This window comes from Capsella rubella, unplaced genomic scaffold (genome assembly GCF_000375325.1).
Source record: "Capsella rubella cultivar Monte Gargano unplaced genomic scaffold, Caprub1_0 scaffold_2, whole genome shotgun sequence".
Classification (NCBI taxonomy): Eukaryota; Viridiplantae; Streptophyta; class Magnoliopsida; order Brassicales; family Brassicaceae; genus Capsella; species Capsella rubella.
In genome coordinates this window covers 8,441,157-8,464,448 of record NW_006238922.1, presented here as the reverse complement: position 1 = coordinate 8,464,448, position 23,292 = coordinate 8,441,157, and the positions used below count along the sequence as shown (strand labels likewise).

Below are 23,292 nucleotides of genomic sequence, written 5' to 3'. Positions count from 1 at the left end.
GTACATTAAACTTTTATTTTACAAAACATTGTTTTTCATTATTTTGGATCTTGGTGCTCACATCACGAAAATTTATATAAACTACACGATTTGAAATGATTTCACATATAGAAGAGTTAAAAAACTATAAATCACTCCATTTAGTTTAAATTTTTTTGTTTAGTAATATTTCCTTTAATGATTAGTGACTTTCAAATGATGTAACATGTTTGGGTTACACAACCTTAATTTGTTTAAACATATTTGTATACCAAGTTTATGCTGTCTCGACAATGCATATTTTAATCAACATTGTCTCGAAATTGCATTTCACATCTTTAATGCTTTTATATAAAAAAAATTATATTCATTAGTCAATACATAATTGATAATTATATCCAACAAAATAGTTTCAAATTTACTTTTTGTAGGTTAACTAGTCTTTCTTATGTCTTTTGAAAGATCAACACCATCTACAAATTTGTATGACATATTACTAAAAATTATTTTGATTACTATTAATCAATGTATCATGGTGTAAGAATACACACATTTAAAATCGATTGATGATTGAAACATTTATAAGTCTTTATTTACACACACACACACACATACATATATATGTACAATGTTGGTTGAAGTAAAAACAACTAGAAGTAAATATGTGTTATTTATTGATAACGTTATTCATATGGATCAAATAAATGTTTGATGCAAGTTAAAACAAACATTCATATTATATTTTTATTAATTGTTAACGTTACCAATTCAACAACAAAATTTGTTACCAAAAAAAAATAAAAAAAATCAACAACAATCTATTCTTCTGCAATTGTCATCATATTTATTCGATAAATCATCTTTGCTTGGTAGAAACTTTTTATTACTTAAAAAAATATTTAGCTATCAATGATTAATGGTTTCAGAATTTTGATGTAAATGCAAGTTTGTTTTACATAAACAAGAGGTATTTAACATCTTTAAACAAAATTTGTGTTGAATTAACCAAGCAAATTTGGATTAATAGTGTCTAAAATAGCAAATTTATAGCTTGCAACATTCCAAAAGCTTGTAATATTATTTCAACAATTTTGAACTCATTTTATGAAATTTTAGCAAAAAATTTCTATTTTTTGTTGTTGTCACAACACAATTGATAAATATCTCTGAGAAAATAATATCATAATTATAAACGATAAATTACAAAATTATTTCAAAAACATGATTGATATTACTATATTAGTGTCTTCTGAAACGTAATTATTTTTAATATTTTGGGTCCAATAATAGGCCCATTAATTGGCCCAATAGAGAAACTCCCGCTCCTCAGCCTACAACTCTCCCGCGCTTTCTTGACGAATCCTTTTCCTCTTTGGCGCACACTGTTGCACTCACGAACAGAGAAAAGTGAAGAAGAAGCAGTAAAAATGGAAGTGATTCGTTCTCAGAAGCGAACAGTCTCCAACGACATCGTTTCAACTCCCACGCTTCCCCTCTATCTTACAGCTCCACCCATGGAAGTCCGCTTAGAAGAGTTCGAGCTCTTCGCCATTGATCGCTTACGAGGTTTCAATCAAATTAACCCAAAATGTTGTTTCTTTAGAGGAGAATTCAATCTGGGTTTTCGAAAAAAATTGTTAATTTTTCTTTGTAATAATAGTTCTGAAAGGAGTCTCAGATGGATTAGCTCGTGGACGAAACCCTAACGAAATGGATGATCTTGTAAGTTCATAAAAATTTGATTTTTATAGTGACAGTTTCAAGATTTTGTTATTTAAAAGCCCATTTCTTTATGATTGTAGGTTGATACTTTGTGGAAAGAACATATGAGACTACCTGATGTTTCAGAAATGATCAACAAGGATATAATCTCACATTTCGTTCTACGTCTCGTTTATTGTAGATCGTAAGCTCCTTGTCTTGTGTCTTACGATTTTTTGTTTATCTTTGATTTTGTGTTCCACTAGTTTATTACTTTAGTCTTTCTTGATTTTGGCTTTAGGGATGAATTGAAGAAATGGTTTCTTAGTATGGAAACTGCTCTTTTCCGCCATAGATTCCGGATAAAAAAGATTGAAGAACAGGTACTTCTGCCTTCATTCTTGTTCGATGTGTCGGATGCCGACTGGCGCCTAAGTTTTGCTTTTTGTTTTTTTTGTTCACAGAGAACAATTGTGGGAGAATTTGGATTACCTTATAAAGCAGTCATAGGGGCAGAACTTGAGGTAATTGTTAGATTCAGAGTTTTCCAGAAATACGTATCCGCACTTTTATATTGTTACATTGCCCTACGATATTCCAGGATTGTGGCTGGTGGTTATTCAGAATTTGAATGGTTGAGAGGTTAAAGAAATTGATTTTTGACTATTTGCAGAGTTTGAAGGAGAGGTTGGGGCTGGTTGCACGTTCACTTGGTCAAATTTCATCTGATGGTAATGATCAGATAAATCTCAAATTCCTTTTCTGTCTCTTAGCTATGGCGTTTGTCATCGTCTTGCAATGCAGTTTTGGTATCCTTTAGTATTAACACAACATAGTAGCAGCATATCTGGTGATTTATCTTTTCAATATTTTATCTTCTTAATGAATTGAATTGTGTTGTAGTTCTATACACTTTTAGCTTCATCTAGTCCAGAAATTTTATCTTCTTCACCTGAATTATTTAGCTATAAGACTTGTACCTTTTCTAATAGAAAATTTCTTGTCTTTCCTATCTTTTTTGCAGTTGAAAACATATACTACAAGGTTGGTCTTCCTTTTCTTTTGTATTTGATCATATACTACAACCTACAAATTCATTTATCTGAGCAGTTATTCGTTTTCACCTGAAAAAGGTTCCTTTTGAAGAGGTTCCTGACCTTGTAGCTGGCCGGAGAGTATTGTTACAGAAAGGATATGCCTTTGTAGCTGGTAGTCAGGTAAGTCATGGTTTGATTTCAATTTGACAACTTACTTCTTCTCAGTAGATGGTAGTGTCTCTTTAAATAACTCGGATTTCCTTACTTATCCTTGCAGTTGGTTTCCCTTGTTGTCACCCAATTTCGATCTCACTTATCAAAGGCCCTCATTCTGACAAACAGGTTATTCTGGTTATATGAATATTTCGAAGTCCCTTTTATATCCAACGCACCTTATTAACCGGAGTTTTCTTTTTGTTTGCAGAAAATGGACAACTACCATTCGAGAAAGAGAAAAAGACAGACTAACTCCTGTAAGCACAAACCTGAATCAACTTTTGTATTTCATGTGCCCTGTTTCTGTAACTTATCATTCTTCTCATTTCAGATAGTAGAAGCCTTATCTACAAGCTACTTGGGTCCTGATTATACTCAGGTGAGACTCGTTCTTTGAAACTTTGTCATATACATTTATATAGATTTGAAATCATTGAAGTTGTTAATATGCCTCCACAGTCAAGCGAGTACGCTGACATATCACTGAAGGATATTGATCAAGTTTCCAAGAGTTCCTTTCCCCTTTGTATGAGGCATCTATTTGAAAAAGTAAGTCCCCTCATGGCTTCCAAATCTTCGATCCTTCATTAGTTACATATCCTACTCCCATGCAACTGTAACATGTGAATGTTAACACACAGCTTCGAGAAGATCACCATCTCAAACATGGAGGAAGAATGCAACTGGGTCTTTTCTTGAAGGTTTCAATTTAACCTTTCTTCCCTTGTCAAGTTTTGTAGTATCTGAATGCAATATGATGCAGATAGATTCACTTCTAGATGAGGCTAGACGTAATAACATTTATATTGGGCATCCTTCGTTGTAAATAAGCACTGGCTCTTGTTTCATGTTCTGTATTCTGGTTGAACCTCTTTGAAGTTGTCTACCGGCATGTAGGGTGTAGGTCTGAAGTTGGATGACGCCCTAGCATTTTGGAGAGAAGAATTCACAAAAAAGGTAACTTGATTCTCAAATGTTTAACAGCTTTGAAGTTTCCTATTTCATGTCTCTTGTAGAGGTTAATAATGTGTATCACGGCCAGTTTAGACCAACCAAAAGAAGCTAGTTTCTCGTGGTCCTCAACCCTTTTTTCCATGTTTTTGTGTGTAATAGCAAATTGGAATGAGGAGATGTTGGGTAGACATTTGTCTGCAGAAAGTAAATAATAATCTGTTAGATACCTTTTTTCCTTTTTATCCTCAGGTTGGCTCTGAGAGATTTGATAAAGAGTATGCGTATGCCATTCGCCATAACTATGGAAAGGAAGGCAAGAGAACAGTAAGAACCTAACTGTCCTTTTAGGCCAATTTTCAAAGTTTTCATGTCTTCTTTAATGGATCAGCTTCTGATACCAAATTCACGTTACAATTTCAGGATTATACCCCTTATGCTTGTTCAAAGATCATCACATCGGCTCCTGGTGTTGGGGATCATCATGGCTGTCCTTACCGACATTTCAGGTCAGTTTTCTCAGTAAAAGTAAGTTATCATTCTGTGAAAGCAAAGGGAAAGCGTTTTATATTATTCATGTGGTATCTGTTATCCATAATCGCATATCAACACTACCAGCGGCCGAAAATAATGAAGCTTTTGTTCTAGTTTTCGTATATTTCTTGATTAGTGAACATAAGGAGAGCATCTTTACAGAAACAAAAACTCCTTCGTATGTGCTTAAAAGCGCCTTCAAGTGCATACATGGCTTACTTTTTTTGTTCAACAGAAGTTGTTGCCGTTGTCTATAGCTTTAAAGCAAAACACTACTACATATGTAAAGAATGAGAATGATTTGGTGAATCCCAAAAGTAATCTATATGCATTCTGGTGCTTGGTGACAGTGAGGATAACCTGAAGGCAGCACTTAATAGGATGGGATTAAGTTCTCGTGGGATGGAAGACGTAATGGATAAAGTGCGGAACAAACATTATCAGGTGACTGATCTCAGTAAACCCTTAAATCATTTTATTTCTTAGATTTTAGCAATAACTAACAGAGTCGTCTTCATATGCATGTGGTGGACTCTTCAAAACTAAAGCTTGCATGCACCTTAACCTTTGAAGCTGTTTATGGTACATCTTGTGATACTGGGATCAACCATCCCAACCAATACTTTGAGGAGAGTCAAAAGATTTTGAAATCCAAGACCCCAGCTGCTCCGGTTTAGTCTCCCGTATGGTTCAATGTACTCTGTGACAGATAAGAATTATAATCTTCAGTTCAATGATATTATTACCATATCTTAAAATGCTAAGCATATAGATATTATGGGTCCAGAATATATTGAATTTGCAGAAAACGACAATTAGGAGTGTCAGTTAAAAGTCAGGCACATGTTTCTTTAAATTATTCAAGAAGATGAATGAAGTGAATCTCTTTTGCTCACATATCTGTCTGTCCTCGTGATCTGCAGTAAAAATATCCAATTGTGTACTACTATATGATGATAAGCAGCATCTAATAAGATAACGTCATAGTAAGGTTTTAAACGCGTTTTGTCGAAAAAAAAAAAAAAAAAAAAAAAAAAAACGCGTTTTATATTTATTTATTTTTGACATTGTTATAAATTATACGCTTTTTTTCTAAGAGGAACCGAGTTCGAACTCGAATTTGGTGAAAAAATAACAGAGGTGAGAACCACTATTCTATTTGCTCATTCTCAAAAAACATTTTAATTTAATGATTTAAATTTCAAAGATGAACTAAGTGGTTTTTATTTCGGAGGTTTCAAGAGAAGTTGTTATGTTAGTGAAATCGATTTTTTTTAAATATGAAAATATTAGTCATTGCTATTTAGTCACATGTAGAGATTACGAGCTTTGGCTCCGAATCTCATAATTATCAAAAAAAAAAATTTAAGATGAGAAATCTTTTCTACAAACATATTCAAATTGCCAATTTTCTCAAAAAGAGTCAAAAAAGTGAAAGATGGTGTCGCCTAAAAACATAAAAACAAGAAAGTCAAGACTGAAGGAAATTTGTGATTCGATGTCTCTTACTCTTTTTTGTTCAGAATGTAGTTTGTTACTATTTTTATGATTGTTCACAGAAATTGCTTAGAGAAGAAGGTAAGGGAACAAGAGAATAAAATCATTGATGGTATTGGTGGGTCATAATTACATAGAAAATATTGAAGATGACAATGGAGGAAGAGAACAAGTACAGTATATAGTTCCAGATCAGATTGCAAAAAACAATTCAAACTCATAGAATCATTTTTAGTTTAATAATATATTGAATCATCCCAAAATATTTTATGACTCAACAGTCAACTCCATAAACCTTACTCACATATAAAATATCACCAGAATGAATGAGATGACAAAATTACATTTTGTATATATAGATGGTCATGATGACATATCTAAAACTCACATATATAAAACAGATAAAGAAACCAATGTATGTATAATGTGTTGTATTTTGATAAAAAAAAACTTGAGAATCCAACAACTTTTATTTTATATTATTTTCACTTATTATAAAAATCTATATACTAATCCATCCAATTCGATGAGAATATAAACGATTATGACCGCCTAAATCGGTAAATTGATTTAATTCACTAATTTTACTACAATTAGAACAATAACAATACGAGGCCGGAGGCTCATGAATACCTAGAGACAGATGCCTAATTGCCATATATGGCTTAGGTGTACCGTACCTAAACATCACATTAATCAAATGAATCTTTAACATATATGTCTATTTATCATTTATGTATCATAATTTTTTCTTAATCATATTATTTCTTCGTGGTAATAACTTTTTAAAAGTTAAAATGATAATTTATCATAAAACATACAATACTAAAGTTTGTTAAAAAAATTAGTCGACGTATTCAACAATGAGAAGAAAAATTTGTCGACGAATTTTTTGTCACATCTTAGTATCATTTATTTCTTTTTTGGCAGTTTCTTAAATACAATCTTATCACCAATTTCCTAATTATGGAAAATGTTATGTAGCTAAATATCATTTTCAGAGTATTTCAGATCTTGGACACTTATTTTTTCTCCTTTAAATTGATGTGGACGATATTTTCATAGTATTATTTAGATAGTATTATTGAAATGTATTTTACTATTTTACATTAAAAACAAAAATGCTCAAACAAAACTAATGGATAATACAAAATTGACACTTATACCCTCAAGCCATTCACTAGCAAGCATGTATAATTTTTGTCGACGTGCTCTCTAGTTCTCTCTCTACGTAGCTAAAGTCAAACGAGACTGGGGTTAATTACGTAATTTCCCTTCATAACTCCCATGACGTACACGTGTTAATTTTTATTTATTTAATCTATTCTGCCGACTCCTTTAAAAACACAATAAGACGCTGTAAGATCGTGCCACGTGGATATCAATAATTCGATTGAACTAATGATATCATTCGGTAAACATGGGTAGCGTCGCAGGGGATTTATACTCTTCAACCTGTGACATAGCAACCATCTTCGTGGCTATCTGTCGGAACCCTCCTTTGAGATTCTTATTTTCGTCAGTCCATAGTCAAATTTTTACACCATCTTTGTCGTTTATATCCTTTCTTCTTACTTTTTTTTTTTTTTTTCATTCGTACTGGTTTGTTTAACGACTCCTCCACTAGTTCTGATCTCATGTTTGAGCTGATAGATTGAATCACGACTTCAATTTCGTCTTCAATCGATATGCAATCCGGTGAGGGGTTTCTCCATTTTCTCTCTTTTGTTTCGAAAGTACTAAACTTTGTGTTTTTTGATGACTAAAGGTGAAACCTTTTGTGTTTTTTTCTCAGAATATGATATTGGTACTCTGTACCAAGAAGCTCGGACCCGTTGGTTGAAACCTCCTGAGGTTCAATTCATATTGCAGAATTATGAGAGATTGAAGCTTACTGATACGGCTCCTCAAAGGCCTGCGAGTATGTTTGACTTGCTTCTCTGACTTTGAACTTACTTGTTTGGTTTTTGATTTGAGTTTGATTTGACTAATTTTTGGTAAAACTGATATATCTCAGGTGGGTCTTTGTTTCTTTTCAATAAAAGGGTTCTTAAATTCTTCCGTAAAGATGGTCATCAATGGCGTAGAAAAAGGGATGGTAGAGCTATTGCAGAAGCACACGAGCGACTTAAGGTATTGGGGATTATGAACTTTGTCTGATCTCTCTGTTTCTGCATACTCTTAGATGTTATCATGACTTAAGTTTTTTTTTTTAAACTATGATCTTAGATGTTAGTTTGCTAGTTGTTATGACTATTCCAGTCTCCAAAATATGGTCTTTTGCAACTTAAGATATGTTGTTCTTTATGTTATCAATGACAATTCCAGTCTCCAAGATTTTGTGTGTTTGCAATTCTTAAGGTTGGTAATGAATCTTTTGATTGGTGTGTTTGTGAACAGGTGGGTAACGCCGAGGCCTTGAATTGTTATTATGCGCATGGAGAGCACGATCCCACTTTTAGGAGACGTATCTACTGGATGCTAGATCCGTGAGTCATGTTCTCATACTATTTGTGTATAATTTACTCCTGTTTTTTTCTCAAAAATGAATATAAAGTTTATTGCTCTTTCTTTTCAGGGAATATGAGCATATTGTCCTTGTGCATTACAGGGATGTAAGCGACCGAGAAGAGGTGACTTCTCCAATAAGACACATTTGTTATACTTAAGCAGAACTCTAGTTTCGTTGTATGACCTCAAAGTTGGCTTAAATTTTCAGGGAAATCAAACAAATGGACAAGTTTATCAGTTTGCACCAGTTCCTACGACTCATTTTTCAAGTCCAAACTCCATCGGGACTCAGAATGCGAGCTATAATCACTACATTGGTGATTCTACTGACATACATCAGCATTCATCTACTTCTCATGGCACTGCAGAGGTTATCTCTGAACTTGAAGGCAGTGCAAGTTCTTCTGAGTTAGGGCAAGCTTTAAAGAAGCTTAAAGAACAACTGAGTATCGGAGATGAACACGTTGATTCTATAGATCCACCCTACATTCAGCCGGAAAGTCTCGACAGTCTCCAGTTTTTAGGGTGTAGTAATGACATTGATCACCTTCCTCAACCAACAACTAGATATCAGAGACCAGAGAATAACAAACTGGAGCGATGTTACGGAGGCAATTTTGGAGCTCAATACAATGCCAAGAATGATTCAAACAAACTAGAGAGATGCTATGGAGGGTATGTCGGAGCCCAAGACCGTTCTAGCAATCTCATGCTCGTAAAGAATGATTCAGGTGCGCCAAAATTAGACAGCATTGGTTTTTCTTTCTATTTTCTCACGATATGATGTTAAGGCTACTCAATATTCGAAAGATGATTAGGGAAGTATTTATGTTCATTCACAGTGAATTTCACTAGCCTGTCTGAGAAGGTTTATTGGTCATTGATTATAGCAGACTTTATTAAACGATCTGTATTTTATTCATCTATATGCCATGCCCTTGAAGTCTTGTCTTGCTTCTTCCTTGTTTGTCTTGTCTATGCGCGGAACTGAAGAATGGTAGATATTTATTAGGAAGAATAAATACCAATCTTTTTACAGGTGGTACAGGAGGGAGTGTAGATGAAGGGTCCGGATCTTGGAAAGATGTGTTGGAGGCATGTGAGGCCACTATACCTCATAACTCCGAGGTAACTCTCTCGTATATGTATATAAAATGTGGGATAAAACAAGGAAGACTATCTTTTCTAATAATTATAAACAAAAGGAATCCGAACAGTGACTTCATAAAAAGGAACACGACGAATGAACCAAATGTATTAGACTAATTACTAATAGCAGTTGAAGATTAGACTTTCCAAAATGATAAGTAAAAAGTTTATAGTCAAGGAATTTATTTACTTTTGTTTGAAAGCAGGGAAGCACACCAAGTTCAGCTAAAGGAATACTAGCTGGAATCCAGGAAGATTCAAACTGGAGTTACAGCAATCAGGTTGACCAATGTATGTCATCTGCTTTGCTAAAGTATACTGTTAGGCTTCATACCTTACTTCTGTCTGTAATGATAGTTGTCTTAAATTTCAGCTACATTTTTGTTGCCTCAAGATCTTGGTTCTTTCGAAGTACCTGCTTCTTATTCTGCACTGGGAGCTCCTGAGGATAATGGTGAGTACTGTCCAATGATGGATGATGGAGGGGAATTCGAGCTGCCTTTCGAGCAAGAAATGAGCCAGACTGGTGCACATCAGCTAAAGTTTACTATTCAGGACATATCACCAGAGTGGGGTTACGTGAATGAAACCACAAAGGTCTAATCTCTTACACTTACGCAAATGCCTCTCATAATTGATATACATGAAAAATATGTTATTTTCTTGCCTTGTTAGAACAAATGTTGGTAATCAGTTGGACATTTCGTTTTGAATTTTCATTATGATATATTGATAATGCAGGTGATAATCATTGGATCGTTTCTCTGTGATCCAGCAGAATCTATGTGGTCTTGCATGTTTGGGAGTGCTAAAGTTCCTATTGAGATCATTAAGGAAGGTGTTATTCGATGTAAGGCCCCTCCATGTGGTCCTGGGAAAGTCAATCTATGCGTTACTTCTGCAGATGGACTCTCATGTAGTGAAATAAGGGAATTTGAGTATCGCGATAAGCCTGACACATCTTGCCTTAAGTGCACTTTGTCACAGACCTCTGATATGTCCACAAGTACAGATCAGCTTTTATTACTTGTAAAGTTTGTACAAACACTTATGTCAGACCAACGATCAGAAGGAGAGAGTAACTCAGAGTTGGGCAATGATAAGCGGTTGAAGAAACTGAAAGCAGATGATGATCAATGGACCCATGTCATAGGAGAGATCCGAGATGGCAGTTCATCGTCAACAAGAAGAGTTGATTGGCTTCTACAGGAACTGCTTAAAGACAAGCTGGAAGCTTGGCTCTCTTCAAGATCCAAAGATAGAGATTCTTGGTCAAAGCAAGAACAATGCATTATCCATATGATTGCAGGCCTTGGCTTCGAGTGGGCACTCTATCCAATCCTTGGTCATGGTGTCAGTGTTGATTTTCGTGATATTAACGGATGGAGCGCTCTTCATTGGGCTGCACGGTTTGGGAGGTGAGTAACACTGTCATTTCAAATTTTTTGATTCAAGCAGAAAATAGTTTCTTAATGTCTTAGCATCTTAAGTAAAATATTTTTTTCAGTTAGTCAATGTAGAAAAGAATGTAAGATATCCTTTTCTTAGACAACAGCTTCAAATAAATCTAACAACCGATACTGTGTTCTTTGATAGTGAAAAAATGGTGGCTGCCCTTATAGCTTCAGGAGCATCAGCTGGAGCAGTGACTGATCCCAGTCAGCAAGACCCAAATGGCAAAACTGCGGCTTCAATAGCTGCCTCTAATGGCCACAAGGGTATTGCAGGTTATCTATCAGAGGTGGCGTTAACAAACCATCTCTCATCGCTCACACTTGGAGAAACCGAGATTTCGAAAGATTCTGCGCAAGTGCAAGCAGAGATAACAGTGAATTCGATCTCAGAACCAGGTCCTTCCGATAATGAGGATCAAATTTCACTGGAAAAAACGTTGGCTGCAGTACGAAATGCAGCTCAAGCAGCCACACGAATTCAGGAAGCTTTTCGCGCACATTCATTCAGAAAGCGAAAGCAGAGAGAAGCAGCTATGGCTGCCTGCTTACAAGAGTACGGAATCTATTGTGAAGATATTGAAGGGATCTCAGCCATGTCAAAGCTAACGTTTGGAAATGTGAAGAACTACCATTCAGCAGCTCTATCTATTCAGAAAAAGTATCGTGGCTATAAAGGTCGAAAAGAGTTTCTGGAGCTTCGCCAGAAAGTTGTGAAGATTCAGGTATTTAACAGCTCTGGTGAGATGAACGTAGTCCTTTCCCATTAGGCGTTGCCTTACGCTCTTCTATTTCTGGCAGGCTCATGTGCGAGGTTACCAAATAAGGAAGCATTACAAGGTAATCTGTTGGGCAGTAGGAGTTTTGGATAAGGTTGTACTCAGGTGGAGAAGAAAAGGAGCTGGGCTAAGAGGGTTCAGGCAAGACGTAGAAACTACAGATGACAGTGAAGATGAAGACATTCTCAAGGTGTTCCGCAAGCAGAAAGTAGATGGTGCAGTGAACGAAGCTTTCTCTCGTGTTCTATCGATGGCCAATTCTCCAGAAGCTCGCCAGCAATACCACCGCGTGCTCAAGAGATATTGTCAGACAAAGGTTAGTACTTTACAAGAGATGATTTTAAAAGGTTTTAAATAATCATGGTGGACTTGTTTTAGTATTTCTCCTCATAACTTAGGATTAAGTGATATGAACCACTCCGATAACAGGTTCCATAAACTAAGTCCACTAAAACCTATAAGTAAACCTACCTAAAACCTAGTTTAAGAATGTCTATGTGAATTTTAAGACACTATTTAGTCTCAATTTCGAACCACTGCAAGATATTTTGTTCTTCTCCTACCAAACCTTTTGTGTTCGAGGATTCGATCATCTTCAACCAAAATCCAATAAAACTGGTAGATAGATACCACCTAAAATCGAATTTTCATAATGCCACTCGTGAGTAACGTGGAACATTTAGTAGAAAAATCAGTATTAGAATTGAGGAGCTGAATGAAGATTCATGAATGAACTTTTACAGGCAGAGCTTGGAAAAACAGAGACATTAGTTGGAGATGATGATGATGGATTGTTCGACATAGCTGATATGGAATTTAACTCGTTGTTTACACTGCCTTGAGGGAAAAGATAGGCAAGAAGAGCTGTGTGGGTTGTAGAGGTTTATCAAGTGTGTAGATTTGTGAAGTTTCAAGAGTGAGTAGCTTAGATTTATAAGAGTTGCAGAGAAGAAGAAAAAAACAAAAGGGAAAAGCCCTTGTTACTGTTAGTAGCGTCTGTAAAAAAGGGTCTCACTGTGGCTAACTTAAAAGCTTGAATGCTTCGATGTTGGTTGGAAAATTCAAAACAATGTAAATACAACAAAATTTGTGATCTCATTTTTTTATGTATTTACACCTCCAGAACAAAATTGGGCATGAGTTTAATTGTTATGGTAATATGTTTCTTTCTAATGTGACATGTAATTCATAAAAATGGAAGTATTAGACTGATATATTGGTGGGGATTTGCTTAAACCGGAGCCATTGTACTGTATTTGTTTGCCTAAATACTGTATTTTTTGTACTTTTAACATTGAGAATTTATGAAACTGAGGTTAGGTTATTTGCATTTTAAGTTTAGGTGTTTGGTTTTGTTATGACGTTATGCTACAAATTAAATGGGTTTGATAAAATTCGATAACCACCGACAAAAAAAATTCGATAACCACCGACAAAAAAAATTCGATAACCATGTGATTAAAACAAGAAAAAACATTTTTGTAGCAGCTAAACCATGGACCAAAAATAAAATAAAAATAAAAATATTATTTTATGATCATATGTCGGCATTGCAATTTTCCTACATTTTGCAAATTAGCAGCAAAACAGAGTAAAATATAGTTTTTCAACTAAACTAAAATAAAATAAAATAGAAAATATTAACGGAAAATTAATTCTGTTATCTTATTTTTCTATAATTTTACAATATGTCTAAAATAACCAAGTTATCAATTTTTTTTTTTTTTTTTGTGAAACTCTGAGATTTAAATAACATTTCAAAAATTTCATTCGAAAGTTTTGAACTTTTATACATTTTCTTCAAATTAATTTATAACTACACATGTCTAAAACAACTAATTTATATCTAGAAATGTCTAAAACTTTCTCAATAAATATATTAGAAAAATAAGTCACCAAATAAAGCACATTTTATGAGGTAAACAACATAAAACAGGTGACACGTGCCTCATTTCAGCCGTTAAATCTACGCGAAAATGAATTTACCTTTTTTTTTTTTTTTTTTTTTTTGGTCGTCTTGTCTCTCTATCGAAACAGACCCCTTTGCGCACTTTAGCAACCACCGTCACCACCACCATTCTCATTCACGGATGCTTCTTCTCACTGAAGACGAACAAGCTTCTCGGATCTCTCTCTTTTCACAAATCTCACCTCTTCCACCGATCTGTATGTTTTTTTTCTTCCCTTCTTCCGCCATTTTTTGATTTCAAGTTTCCTCTCTTCTCGTCGTCTTTCCTCTAATTCGATTTAGCTTTGATTGTGAACTGTGTGTTTCTCGAAACGATTTCGAATTTCGTTGTAATCTGAATCGTACTCTGGTGAAATCAGGTATTACGGTGACGTATGTGGGGATTGCAACGAGAAACGTCGTCGATGTACAAGAGAACGTCATCGAGAGATTATTCTCCGATGCTTGACGTTGAAGATAGCTCAGGTAAGCGCACACACACACATGACACATGCATCTCTTTTTTAGCAACTTTTTTGAAGTTTTAGCTAACTTTTTCAATTTGTGCCTTTTTATCTTCAGGTCTTATAGAGAATGAGATGAACAATGAAATGGAAACTACAAATCCTTCATGGAAGTGTTCTCTCCCACATGTCCTTGTGGCTACGATTTCTTCGTTTCTATTTGGTTACCACTTAGGGTTCGTGTGATTGATCTCAACTCTTCCTCTTCTTCTTTAAGTTTAAAATTACTTGTGTTGATTTGATTTTAACGTTTTTTGTTTTTTATTTGTGGCTACAGAGTTGTTAATGAGCCGCTTGAAAGCATTTCTTCTGACCTTGGTTTTAGTGGTGATACATTAGCAGAAGGTATTCATTTTACTTCTGATTTCTATATGGCAGTGATCACTACATTTACTACTATTTTTTTTATAAGTTCTGTTTGCTTCATATGTGAAGGGTTGGTGGTTAGTGTTTGTCTTGGTGGTGCATTTATCGGATCTTTATTCAGTGGTGGAGTTGCTGATGGTCTTGGAAGGCGGAGAGCCTTTCAGCTTTGTGCTTTGCCTATGATTTTGGGTGCTTTTGTTAGGTAACTTCAGAATTTCCTCTGAGCTTTTTCTTACTAAATTGTAGCTAAACTTTAGCTTATCTCATAGATAGATCTTGTTGTGACTCCTGGCTAGTGTTCTTTAAGCATGACTAGCGAATTGTCATGGCAAAGCTATTGTGATAAAAAAGAGGCAATGTAATTACACTTATAAGTGTTGACAATTCTTCATTAGAGATAGTAAATGATACCTGCATATTTTTGGTGACTTTTAGAGTACATAAATGGTTCCATCGAACCAAAACATACCAGAAGCAATATCCTGTTTTCAGAATTACAATGTGTTAGGTCCAGATTTGATTTTCTCTTTTATTCGCTAAGTGAAGACATGCAATGCTAAAATCTGTTTTTCTTTCAGTGGACTTAGCAACAGTTTAGCTGTCATGCTTTTGGGAAGATTCTTGGTTGGGACTGGTATGGGTCTTGGGCCACCTGTGGCAGCACTCTATGTGACAGAGGTAAATCAATACTGTCTGATCATGGATCTTACTGCAAAAAATTTACAGCGGCCTGGCTTCTTATGCAAAACTTTCCAAAATTTTAAGTAGGTATCACCAGCTTTTGTAAGGGGAACATATGGAAGCTTCATACAGATAGCTACATGTTTGGGACTGATGGCAGCCCTGTTTATAGGGATCCCAGTCCATAACATCGCTGGTTGGTAAGAAAGTATCACTTTTTGCTGTATCTATCATTAACTCTAGTAGACTCAACTTTTTCTATTACTCTCTAAAACGTCTTGATCATCTATGTGGTTATGGTACCTAGGTGGCGTGTCTGTTTCTGGGTATCCACGATACCTGCTGCAGTGCTTGCTCTGGGGATGTTCCTCTGTGCTGAATCTCCCCAGTGGTTATTCAAGGTCAGCTTCATTACAATGCATAATCACAGAGACTTGTGAACTCTACATCAATGCTTTGTCGTCGTTGAGCCTGAAAACTGCACTTAATTTTACTCTTGCTCCACATTTCTTTCCATTTTTGATTGAACGGCCTATGCTTTATGCAGCAAGGGAAGATAGCTGAAGCAGAAGCTGAGTTTGAGAGGCTACTTGGAGGGTCTCATGTGAAAACAGCAATGGCAGAATTACACCAACTAGATCTAGACAGAACGGATGAACCAGATGCTGTGAGCATCTCAGAGCTGTTATATGGTCGACATTCAAGAGGTATATTATATATATCTTTTTTATATCGAGAAGATAACTGCAAACTTGTGTATGTTGTGTATTCTTGTGTCTATCTGTTTCTTGTATAGTACTTTGTTATTCACTTGTTCCTTTTGCAGTTGTTTTTATTGGATCAACCCTGTTTGCTTTGCAACAGCTATCTGGTATAAATGCTGTTTTTTATTTCTCTTCTACCGTTTTCAAAAGTGCCGGAGTACCATCGGACCTGGGCAACATCTTTGTTGGAGTTTCAAACCTCTTTGGTACAGTACCCTTCCCCACAACTGTTTATCCTCTGTCTTTTCAAATATATGGATCTCCGATTCTAATACTGTTCTCATTATCAGGATCTTTAGTTGCGATGGTGTTGATGGATAAAGTAGGAAGAAAGCTTCTTCTCCTTTGGAGTTTTATTGGCATGGTTTGTAGTACATTTCTTTCCAAAATTCTTATTATCAATGCTATTACGATTTTATATATTGTGTATCAGATCAATTGTTTTTGATGTGTATAGGCAGCAGCAATGGCACTTCAAGTTGGTGCTACAAGTTCATACTTACCACATTATTCAGCGTTGTGTCTATCTGTCGGTGGCACTCTTGTGTAAGTGTTTATCGAAACTGAGATGTAAATGGTTTATTCAATATTTGTTTGTTTCTAGTACAAATGTCATTTCTGCTGATACACACAGGTTTGTGCTAACATTCGCCTTAGGGGCTGGTCCAGTACCAGGTTTACTCCTCCCTGAAATCTTCCCAAGTCGAATCAGAGCAAAAGCTATGGCTTTCTGCATGTCTGTGCATTGGGTAATAATAATAAAAACTCGTCGGTTCTTGTCATCCCACGGATTGTGTTTCCGTTGCTTAACCTTGTTGGTTGTGGTTGGACAGGTGATAAATTTCTTTGTGGGTTTACTCTTTCTGAGGTTGCTTGAGCAGCTTGGTCCTCGGCTACTATACTCAATGTTCTCTACGTTCTGTTTAATGGCGGTGATGTTCGTGAAGCGGAACGTGATTGAAACCAAAGGCAAAACACTTCAAGAAATTGAGATCTCTCTGCTAGCCAAACCATGAATGTATTTTCGTTCTCTCCCTAGTAGAGTTCATACGTCTTGTTGCTCACTATTGTATAATCAAATAAAGATTTGGGTTCTCCGTAGAGTTCTATTAAATGTTAAATTTTACGTAAAAAAATCAATAATGTCAAGATTTTGAACTAATCTTAATTCTCTATATTAGGAAACTCGTGAGTTGTGTAAATGGTAACATGATAATGGCTGAATCAGTGGTAGAAATGGAATATCTGAAAGACTAAAACTAATAACTTACTAAAACAAATTTGATAAGATGCATAGTGATGTAAGTGTACAACAAAAATATCTAAGCATACATCCAAATTAGAGCATTTCACAACTTTATATCTTTTAACATTATTTTTGGTTTCCACAGCAAAGTTAACGATGGAAGCTAATGTGAGAAAAAGAAGAAATATAGCTAGTTAATTTTGTTCTTTTCTTACAGAACCACTCATACAAAAAGCATATAAAAAGAACCACCATACAAAAAGAAAGAAGACAAAAATGTATTAGAGGAAATAATTTGCTAACCACTCATTCCAATAAAGGAAATGTCAAAAATAAACACAAGTCAAAATAAAACTTGTAAATCCTCATATATATATATAAAGCATGTTCACCAGAAACAAAATCATCAACCAATTCAACCTGAGACCATCATTTCTTATTGTGTCCCAACCAAAACAGTTCAAAACTGTGACAAGAAATTAAAAAAATAAAACTACGAAAAATGAAAGAGTCAACAAGACTCTTGATATTATCCATCATTGTATTGGTGGCAGCCGTTTCTAATGCAGGAGTCACAGAGTTAGACCTCGTAAATCCAACTGATGATGATGGTTCATCAGATGGCATGATCAAACGTGAAGCCATCGAAGTAGACCCATCAAAATCTCAAAAAAACGACCAAGGCAATGACGATGGTTCATTGGATGGCATGATCAAACGTGAAGCCATCGAAGTAGACCCATCAAAATCTCAAAGAAGCGGCGAAGGCAATGACGATGGCATGATTAGACGTGAAGCCATCGAAGTAGACCCATCAAAATCTCAAAGAAGCGGCGAAGGCAACGACGATGGTTCATCAGATGGCATGATCAAACGTGAAGCCATTGAAGTAGACCCATCAAAATCTCAAAGAAGCGGCGAAGGCAATGATGATGGTTCATCAGATGTCATGATTAAACGTGAAGCCATCGAAGTAGATCCATCAAAATCTCAAAGACGCGGCGAAGGCAACGACGATGGTTTATCAGATGGCATGATCAAACGTGAAGCCATCGAAGTAGACCCATCAAAATCTCAAAGAAGCGGCGAAGGCAATGATGATGGTTCATCAGATGTCATGATTAAACGTGAAGCCATCGAAGTAGACCCATCAAAATCCAAAAGAAGCGACCAAGGCAAAGGCAAAGGCAAACATCGTGCCCGCCAGGCCGCGGCAGGCCCTGAGATGAATTGGCCTGGAAAATGGGAGTTGTTCATGAAAAATTCTGGTGTATCAGCCATGCACGCGATCCTAATGCCAGTGATCAACAAAGTTCAGTTTTACGACGCAACCATTTGGAGAATCTCACAGGTCAAGCTGCCTCCTGGTGTACCTTGCCATGTTTACGACCAAAAGGCTAATAAAGTTGATTGTTGGGCTCACTCTGTCCTCGTTGATATCAACACAGCAAACATCAGACCACTACTGGTAATAACAACATTACTATTTATAACTCCTTCCTATATATATAATGTTTTTGCTAAGAACACAGATTCTAAGTCATGTTTGATTGATCTGATGGATTTAATGGGAATATGACACAGCTTACAACAGACACATGGTGTTCTTCAGGAGGTTTAACCGTAAATGGGACATTGGTAAGCACAGGAGGTTTCGAAGGAGGAGCAAACACTGCAAGGTACCTTTCCACATGTGAAAACTGCGCATGGGTTGAATATCCACAGGCACTCGCTGCAAGGAGATGGTACTCAACACAAGCAACTCTACCCGATGGCACTTTCGTCGTTGTTGGAGGCCGAGACGCTCTCAACTACGAGTATATCCTCCCAGAGGGACAAAACAACAAGAAACTATATGACTCACTACTTCTTAGACAAACTGATGATCCAGAAGAAAACAATCTTTACCCTTTTGTTTGGCTCAACACTGATGGCAACCTCTTTATTTTCGCCAACAACCGATCAATCCTTCTTAGCCCGAAAACTAACAAAGTTCTCAAAGAGTTCCCTCAACTCCCTGGTGGTGCTCGTAACTACCCTGGCTCTTCCTCCTCTGCTCTTCTCCCTATCCGCCTCTACGTCCAAAACCCCGCTGTAATCCCAGCCGATGTCCTCATCTGTGGTGGCGCGAGGCAAGACGCTTACTTCCGAGCTGAGAAAAAGAAGCTTTACGACCCGGCTTTGAAAGACTGTGCAAGGATAAGCATCAATAGTGCTAAGCCTGTATGGAAAACAGAGTTCATGCCAATGTCAAGAGTGATGAGTGACACTGTGATCCTCCCTAACGGAGAAGTCCTTATAGTTAATGGTGCAAAACGTGGCTCCTCAGGTTGGCACTTAGCTAAAGAACCAAACTTTTCACCAATCATATACACACCTACAAAACCTTTAGGCAAACGTTTCAAAGAGCTAGCTCCTTCAACTATCCCTCGTATGTACCATTCCATAGCAATCGCTCTCCCTGATGGTAAAGTCCTTATCGGTGGAAGCAACACAAACGATGGATACCAATACAACGTTGAGTACCCAACAGAGCTCCGCGTAGAGAAATTCTCACCACCTTATCTCGATCCAGCTCTTGCCAACATGAGACCAAGAATCATTACCGCACCAAAACAGATCAAGTATGGGAAACCATTTGACGTTAGAATCGAGCTTAAACAACAAAACGTAGCAAAGGAGAATGTAATGTTGACGATGTTAGCACCAGCGTTTACTACACATAGTGTATCAATGAACATGAGGTTGCTCATGTTGGGAATCATGAATGTCAAGAACGTTGGTGGTGATAACCATCAGATCCAAGCCGTTGCTCCTCCAAGTGGAAACGTTGCTCCTCCTGGTTATTATATTTTCTCTGCCGTCTACAATGGTGTCCCCAGTGTTGGTGAATGGATCCAAATTGTTTGATTTTGTTGTTTTATTCAAGTAGTTAACAATTCACCTTTTCAAAGTTCGATTCCAACAAATCGCATTATTTTGCCACAATAAAATTGAATTATGTATCGATCTTTTAGTTTTCGACTATATAAATTTGAAAAATAAGAATTCCACTTTATTTTGTAACATTACAACAATTTTTTCATAAATGTGAATATATATATATATAAGATATATCAAACACAATCAATTAATTAAATAGTAAGTAAATGAATTCTAAGTAGTTTTTTTTTTCTTTTCATTTAACTAATTAGAATAATGTCGAAATATTACGACGATCGTTCAATTTTCTTTTAAATCTCCAAAAAATAATAATATAATAAAAATAACGAAAGCTTTATCTCTACCGTTGTCGTCACTTCCTCTCCGACGGAGAATAAGTACCCACCGCTTGAAGAAGAAGAAGACGACGATTCATAAACACACACTGACCTCTCAATCTCGCGGAAGAAGATGGTGAGGATCATTCCCATGGCGGCTTCCTCAATCCGACCTTCCCTTGGCTGCTTCTCCTCTTCATCTTCTCGCTTCCCCGTTTCCTACCTCTCCAGAAACCTCTCTCGCACTCTCCGTAATCATCCCTCCTCCACCTTCACATATATATAGATTACAATTTTGGAGAATCAATCATTTGTTCGATGGATTAGTGAATTCTAGAACTAGGGTTATGTGATATCGTTTGGGAATCAATCATTGTCATAGAATGAGTTTGTATAAGTTTGTATAAGTTTATCAATTTTGTTGCAGATGTTCCTCAATCACAGCTTTTTGGTTTCAATACACATAAGCTTTTGAGAAGAAATGTAAACTGTTTAGGAGTGGCTGAATCTGGTAAAGCAGAGCAAGCGAGCACTGCTACTAGTCAAGATGATCTTCTCACCTGGGTTAAAAATGACAAGAGGAGAATGCTTCATGTTGTTTACCGTGTTGGCGATTTGGACAGGACGATAAAGTACATAACTTTGAATTTTCTTGTGTTATGATTTGATGTTTTAATCTCTCAGAGTAGCAGATCTTTTGAGCACTCTCTGATGATTAAATGAGTCGTTTACTTGCTGCAGATTTTACACTGAATGTCTTGGAATGAAGCTTCTACGCAAGCGTGATATACCAGAAGAAAAATATACTAATGCTTTCCTTGGTTATGGTCCTGAAGATTCACACTTTGTGATTGAGCTCACTTATAGTAAGTCATATATGTTTCACTCCCGCTTTTATGCTTAGGACCCAGATTACTGTAGTTCATTTAGCTCCAGTGAGCCTTTGACTATGCATTTTATATAGAGATGATTGGTTTAACCTTCTTAATATGAATTTGTTTACAGATTATGGAGTTGACAAGTATGACGTTGGTGCTGGTTTTGGTCACTTTGGTATTGCTGTTGACGATGTAAGCTTCTCCAATCTATATGAAATTATGTCCTTTCTTTGAAATTTTTTTGATGTGTCTGGAGTTTACTCTTTCCACCACATGGTTTTATTTCTAAGATGTGAACTTTTCTTCCCAAAAAGGTGGCGAAAACTGTAGAGCTTGTGAAAGCCAAAGGGGGCAAAGTATCCCGGGAGCCTGGTCCTGTCAAAGGTGGGAAAACTGTAATCGCATTCATTGAAGATCCTGATGGTTACAAATTTGAACTCTTGGAAAGAGGTCCTACACCAGAACCTCTTTGCCAAGTTATGCTCCGTGTTGGTGATCTCGATAGGGCCATTAAGTTCTATGAGAAGGTGACTCCTATGATTTTTTGAGATGTGACAACTTATAGCCTGAACAACACAAACATTTAATCTGATATATTTTCAATTTCTCTTATCAGAATGCGTTCTTATCCTTTAATCATATGTGCTTGCTTTCTTTATAGGCCTTTGGAATGGAACTTCTGCGAACAAGAGACAACCCTGAGTACAAGGTAACTTGCAATGCCTCAACAATCTAATTCTTAGTAACCATGCAGCCTTAAACTTCCCTTGTCTATCTAGTGGTTATTTGATCGGTTTGATTTAGGTTTTGTATAAACTCACTTGCTGTAAGTGGTTCTTTGCAGTACACAATAGCCATGATGGGATATGGCCCAGAAGATAAATTTCCTGTCCTAGAGCTGACATATAACTATGGTGTCACTGAATATGATAAAGGAAATGCTTATGCTCAGGTAAGAGAAATTTAACATTCCGTTCGTCTATATTCCTTTTCAACTGGAGGGTAGGTTGGTAGCCAAAGTTTTAACTTGTTTGCTTGTATTTGATTACTGTCAGATTGCAATTGGGACGGATGATGTGTACAAAACTGCAGAAGCTATAAAAGTCTTTGGGGGAAAAATCACAAGGGAACCTGGTCCCTTACCGGGTATAAGCACAAAGATCACCGCGTGTCTAGATCCTGATGGTTGGAAATCGGTAAGATGTTTGTGTGTTGATACATATTCATATTGATGGAAAGAGCTCTGCATATCGCGTTTTTGAGTTTGAGACTTTCTGCTTTGCAGGTGTTTGTGGACAACATTGACTTTCTCAAGGAACTTGAGTGAGAGGAGAATGGAGAAAGGAGAAGAGAGGCAACAAATGCACGACAATGACTTATGAGGGAGACAAGAAGGGAGGCCTTGCTGTGTTACATCAGTTTGGGGTTTGATATAATATCTCTCGGTGCTGAGTATATTATTCAAAGTGAATGATTTGTTTTTTTTGGAATCTAGTATTCTAGACTTCTAGTGTAGTTGTTTTACAGGATAAGCCCCTTATTGCTTCTTTGTATATGAGTTCCACTTAACATCAATTGCCATTAAATAAGATGATAAGTGCATTTATAAACAAGAAAAAATCCATCTATCCAAACTATACAATGCATATTGGCTCTTCGGGGACACGTGAAAAGTTTTAACATTTGTAAAGCAAACATTTGTTATTTTTTTCTTCAAATCTTATGCCTAGTCGAAGTTACAAGGTATAAGAATTATACTAAAAGACCACCCACTTTGAAATCAATTTTTGAATGTCATTCTTTTTTCTTCTTTAATTATG

General features: G+C 36.3%; 5 protein-coding genes across 6 annotated transcripts; all 5 read left to right on the top strand.

The window, feature by feature from the left end:
- Positions 1-1,383: 1,383 nt before the first annotated feature.
- On the top strand, positions 1,384-5,209 carry LOC17894415 (probable DNA primase large subunit). Its single transcript, XM_006302184.2, has 18 exons — positions 1,384-1,545; positions 1,640-1,701; positions 1,782-1,885; positions 1,982-2,063; positions 2,145-2,204; positions 2,354-2,411; positions 2,705-2,724; positions 2,814-2,897; positions 2,995-3,059; positions 3,142-3,190; positions 3,265-3,312; positions 3,393-3,482; positions 3,575-3,634; positions 3,831-3,890; positions 4,137-4,211; positions 4,308-4,393; positions 4,769-4,862; positions 4,967-5,209. Exons 1-18 carry the CDS (start codon positions 1,407-1,409, stop codon positions 5,093-5,095), a joined length of 1,365 nt encoding a protein of 454 aa, XP_006302246.1. The 5' UTR covers positions 1,384-1,406; the 3' UTR covers positions 5,096-5,209.
- A 2,240-nt stretch (positions 5,210-7,449) lies between these two features.
- LOC17894309 (calmodulin-binding transcription activator 4) lies at positions 7,450-12,963 on the top strand. 2 transcript variants are annotated; one of them, XM_023787320.1, is made up of 13 exons: positions 7,450-7,613; positions 7,711-7,836; positions 7,933-8,048; positions 8,316-8,404; positions 8,494-8,548; positions 8,635-9,157; positions 9,475-9,554; positions 9,782-9,866; positions 9,949-10,172; positions 10,317-10,993; positions 11,172-11,751; positions 11,828-12,121; positions 12,549-12,963. In XM_023787320.1, exons 1-13 carry the CDS (start codon positions 7,604-7,606, stop codon positions 12,645-12,647), a joined length of 2,958 nt encoding a protein of 985 aa, XP_023643088.1. In that variant the 5' UTR covers positions 7,450-7,603; the 3' UTR covers positions 12,648-12,963. The 2 variants fall into 2 exon arrangements, with proteins under 2 accessions (XP_023643088.1, XP_023643087.1); XM_023787319.1 differs by having other exon boundaries at positions 7,451-7,613; positions 9,466-9,554.
- An 873-nt stretch (positions 12,964-13,836) lies between these two features.
- LOC17895847 (probable plastidic glucose transporter 2) lies at positions 13,837-17,250 on the top strand. The gene is made up of 14 exons (XM_006302113.2): positions 13,837-13,971; positions 14,134-14,239; positions 14,336-14,453; positions 14,555-14,622; positions 14,713-14,845; positions 15,222-15,321; positions 15,412-15,524; positions 15,632-15,725; positions 15,872-16,031; positions 16,151-16,294; positions 16,379-16,452; positions 16,546-16,634; positions 16,723-16,837; positions 16,922-17,250. Exons 2-14 carry the CDS (start codon positions 14,149-14,151, stop codon positions 17,102-17,104), a joined length of 1,482 nt encoding a protein of 493 aa, XP_006302175.1. The 5' UTR covers positions 13,837-13,971; positions 14,134-14,148; the 3' UTR covers positions 17,105-17,250.
- Positions 17,251-17,759: 509 nt separating this feature from the next.
- On the top strand, positions 17,760-20,244 carry LOC17894486 (aldehyde oxidase GLOX1). The gene is made up of 2 exons (XM_006301817.2): positions 17,760-18,802; positions 18,919-20,244. The coding sequence occupies exons 1-2, from the start codon at positions 17,837-17,839 to the stop codon at positions 20,242-20,244; spliced, it is 2,292 nt and encodes a 763-aa protein (XP_006301879.1). The 5' UTR covers positions 17,760-17,836.
- A 385-nt stretch (positions 20,245-20,629) lies between these two features.
- On the top strand, positions 20,630-23,106 carry LOC17896522 (probable lactoylglutathione lyase, chloroplastic). The gene is made up of 9 exons (XM_006302396.2): positions 20,630-20,845; positions 21,022-21,226; positions 21,336-21,460; positions 21,600-21,664; positions 21,787-21,999; positions 22,134-22,181; positions 22,317-22,424; positions 22,528-22,668; positions 22,758-23,106. Exons 1-9 carry the CDS (start codon positions 20,728-20,730, stop codon positions 22,797-22,799), a joined length of 1,065 nt encoding a protein of 354 aa, XP_006302458.1. The 5' UTR covers positions 20,630-20,727; the 3' UTR covers positions 22,800-23,106.
- The last annotated feature ends 186 nt before the right edge of the window (positions 23,107-23,292 follow it).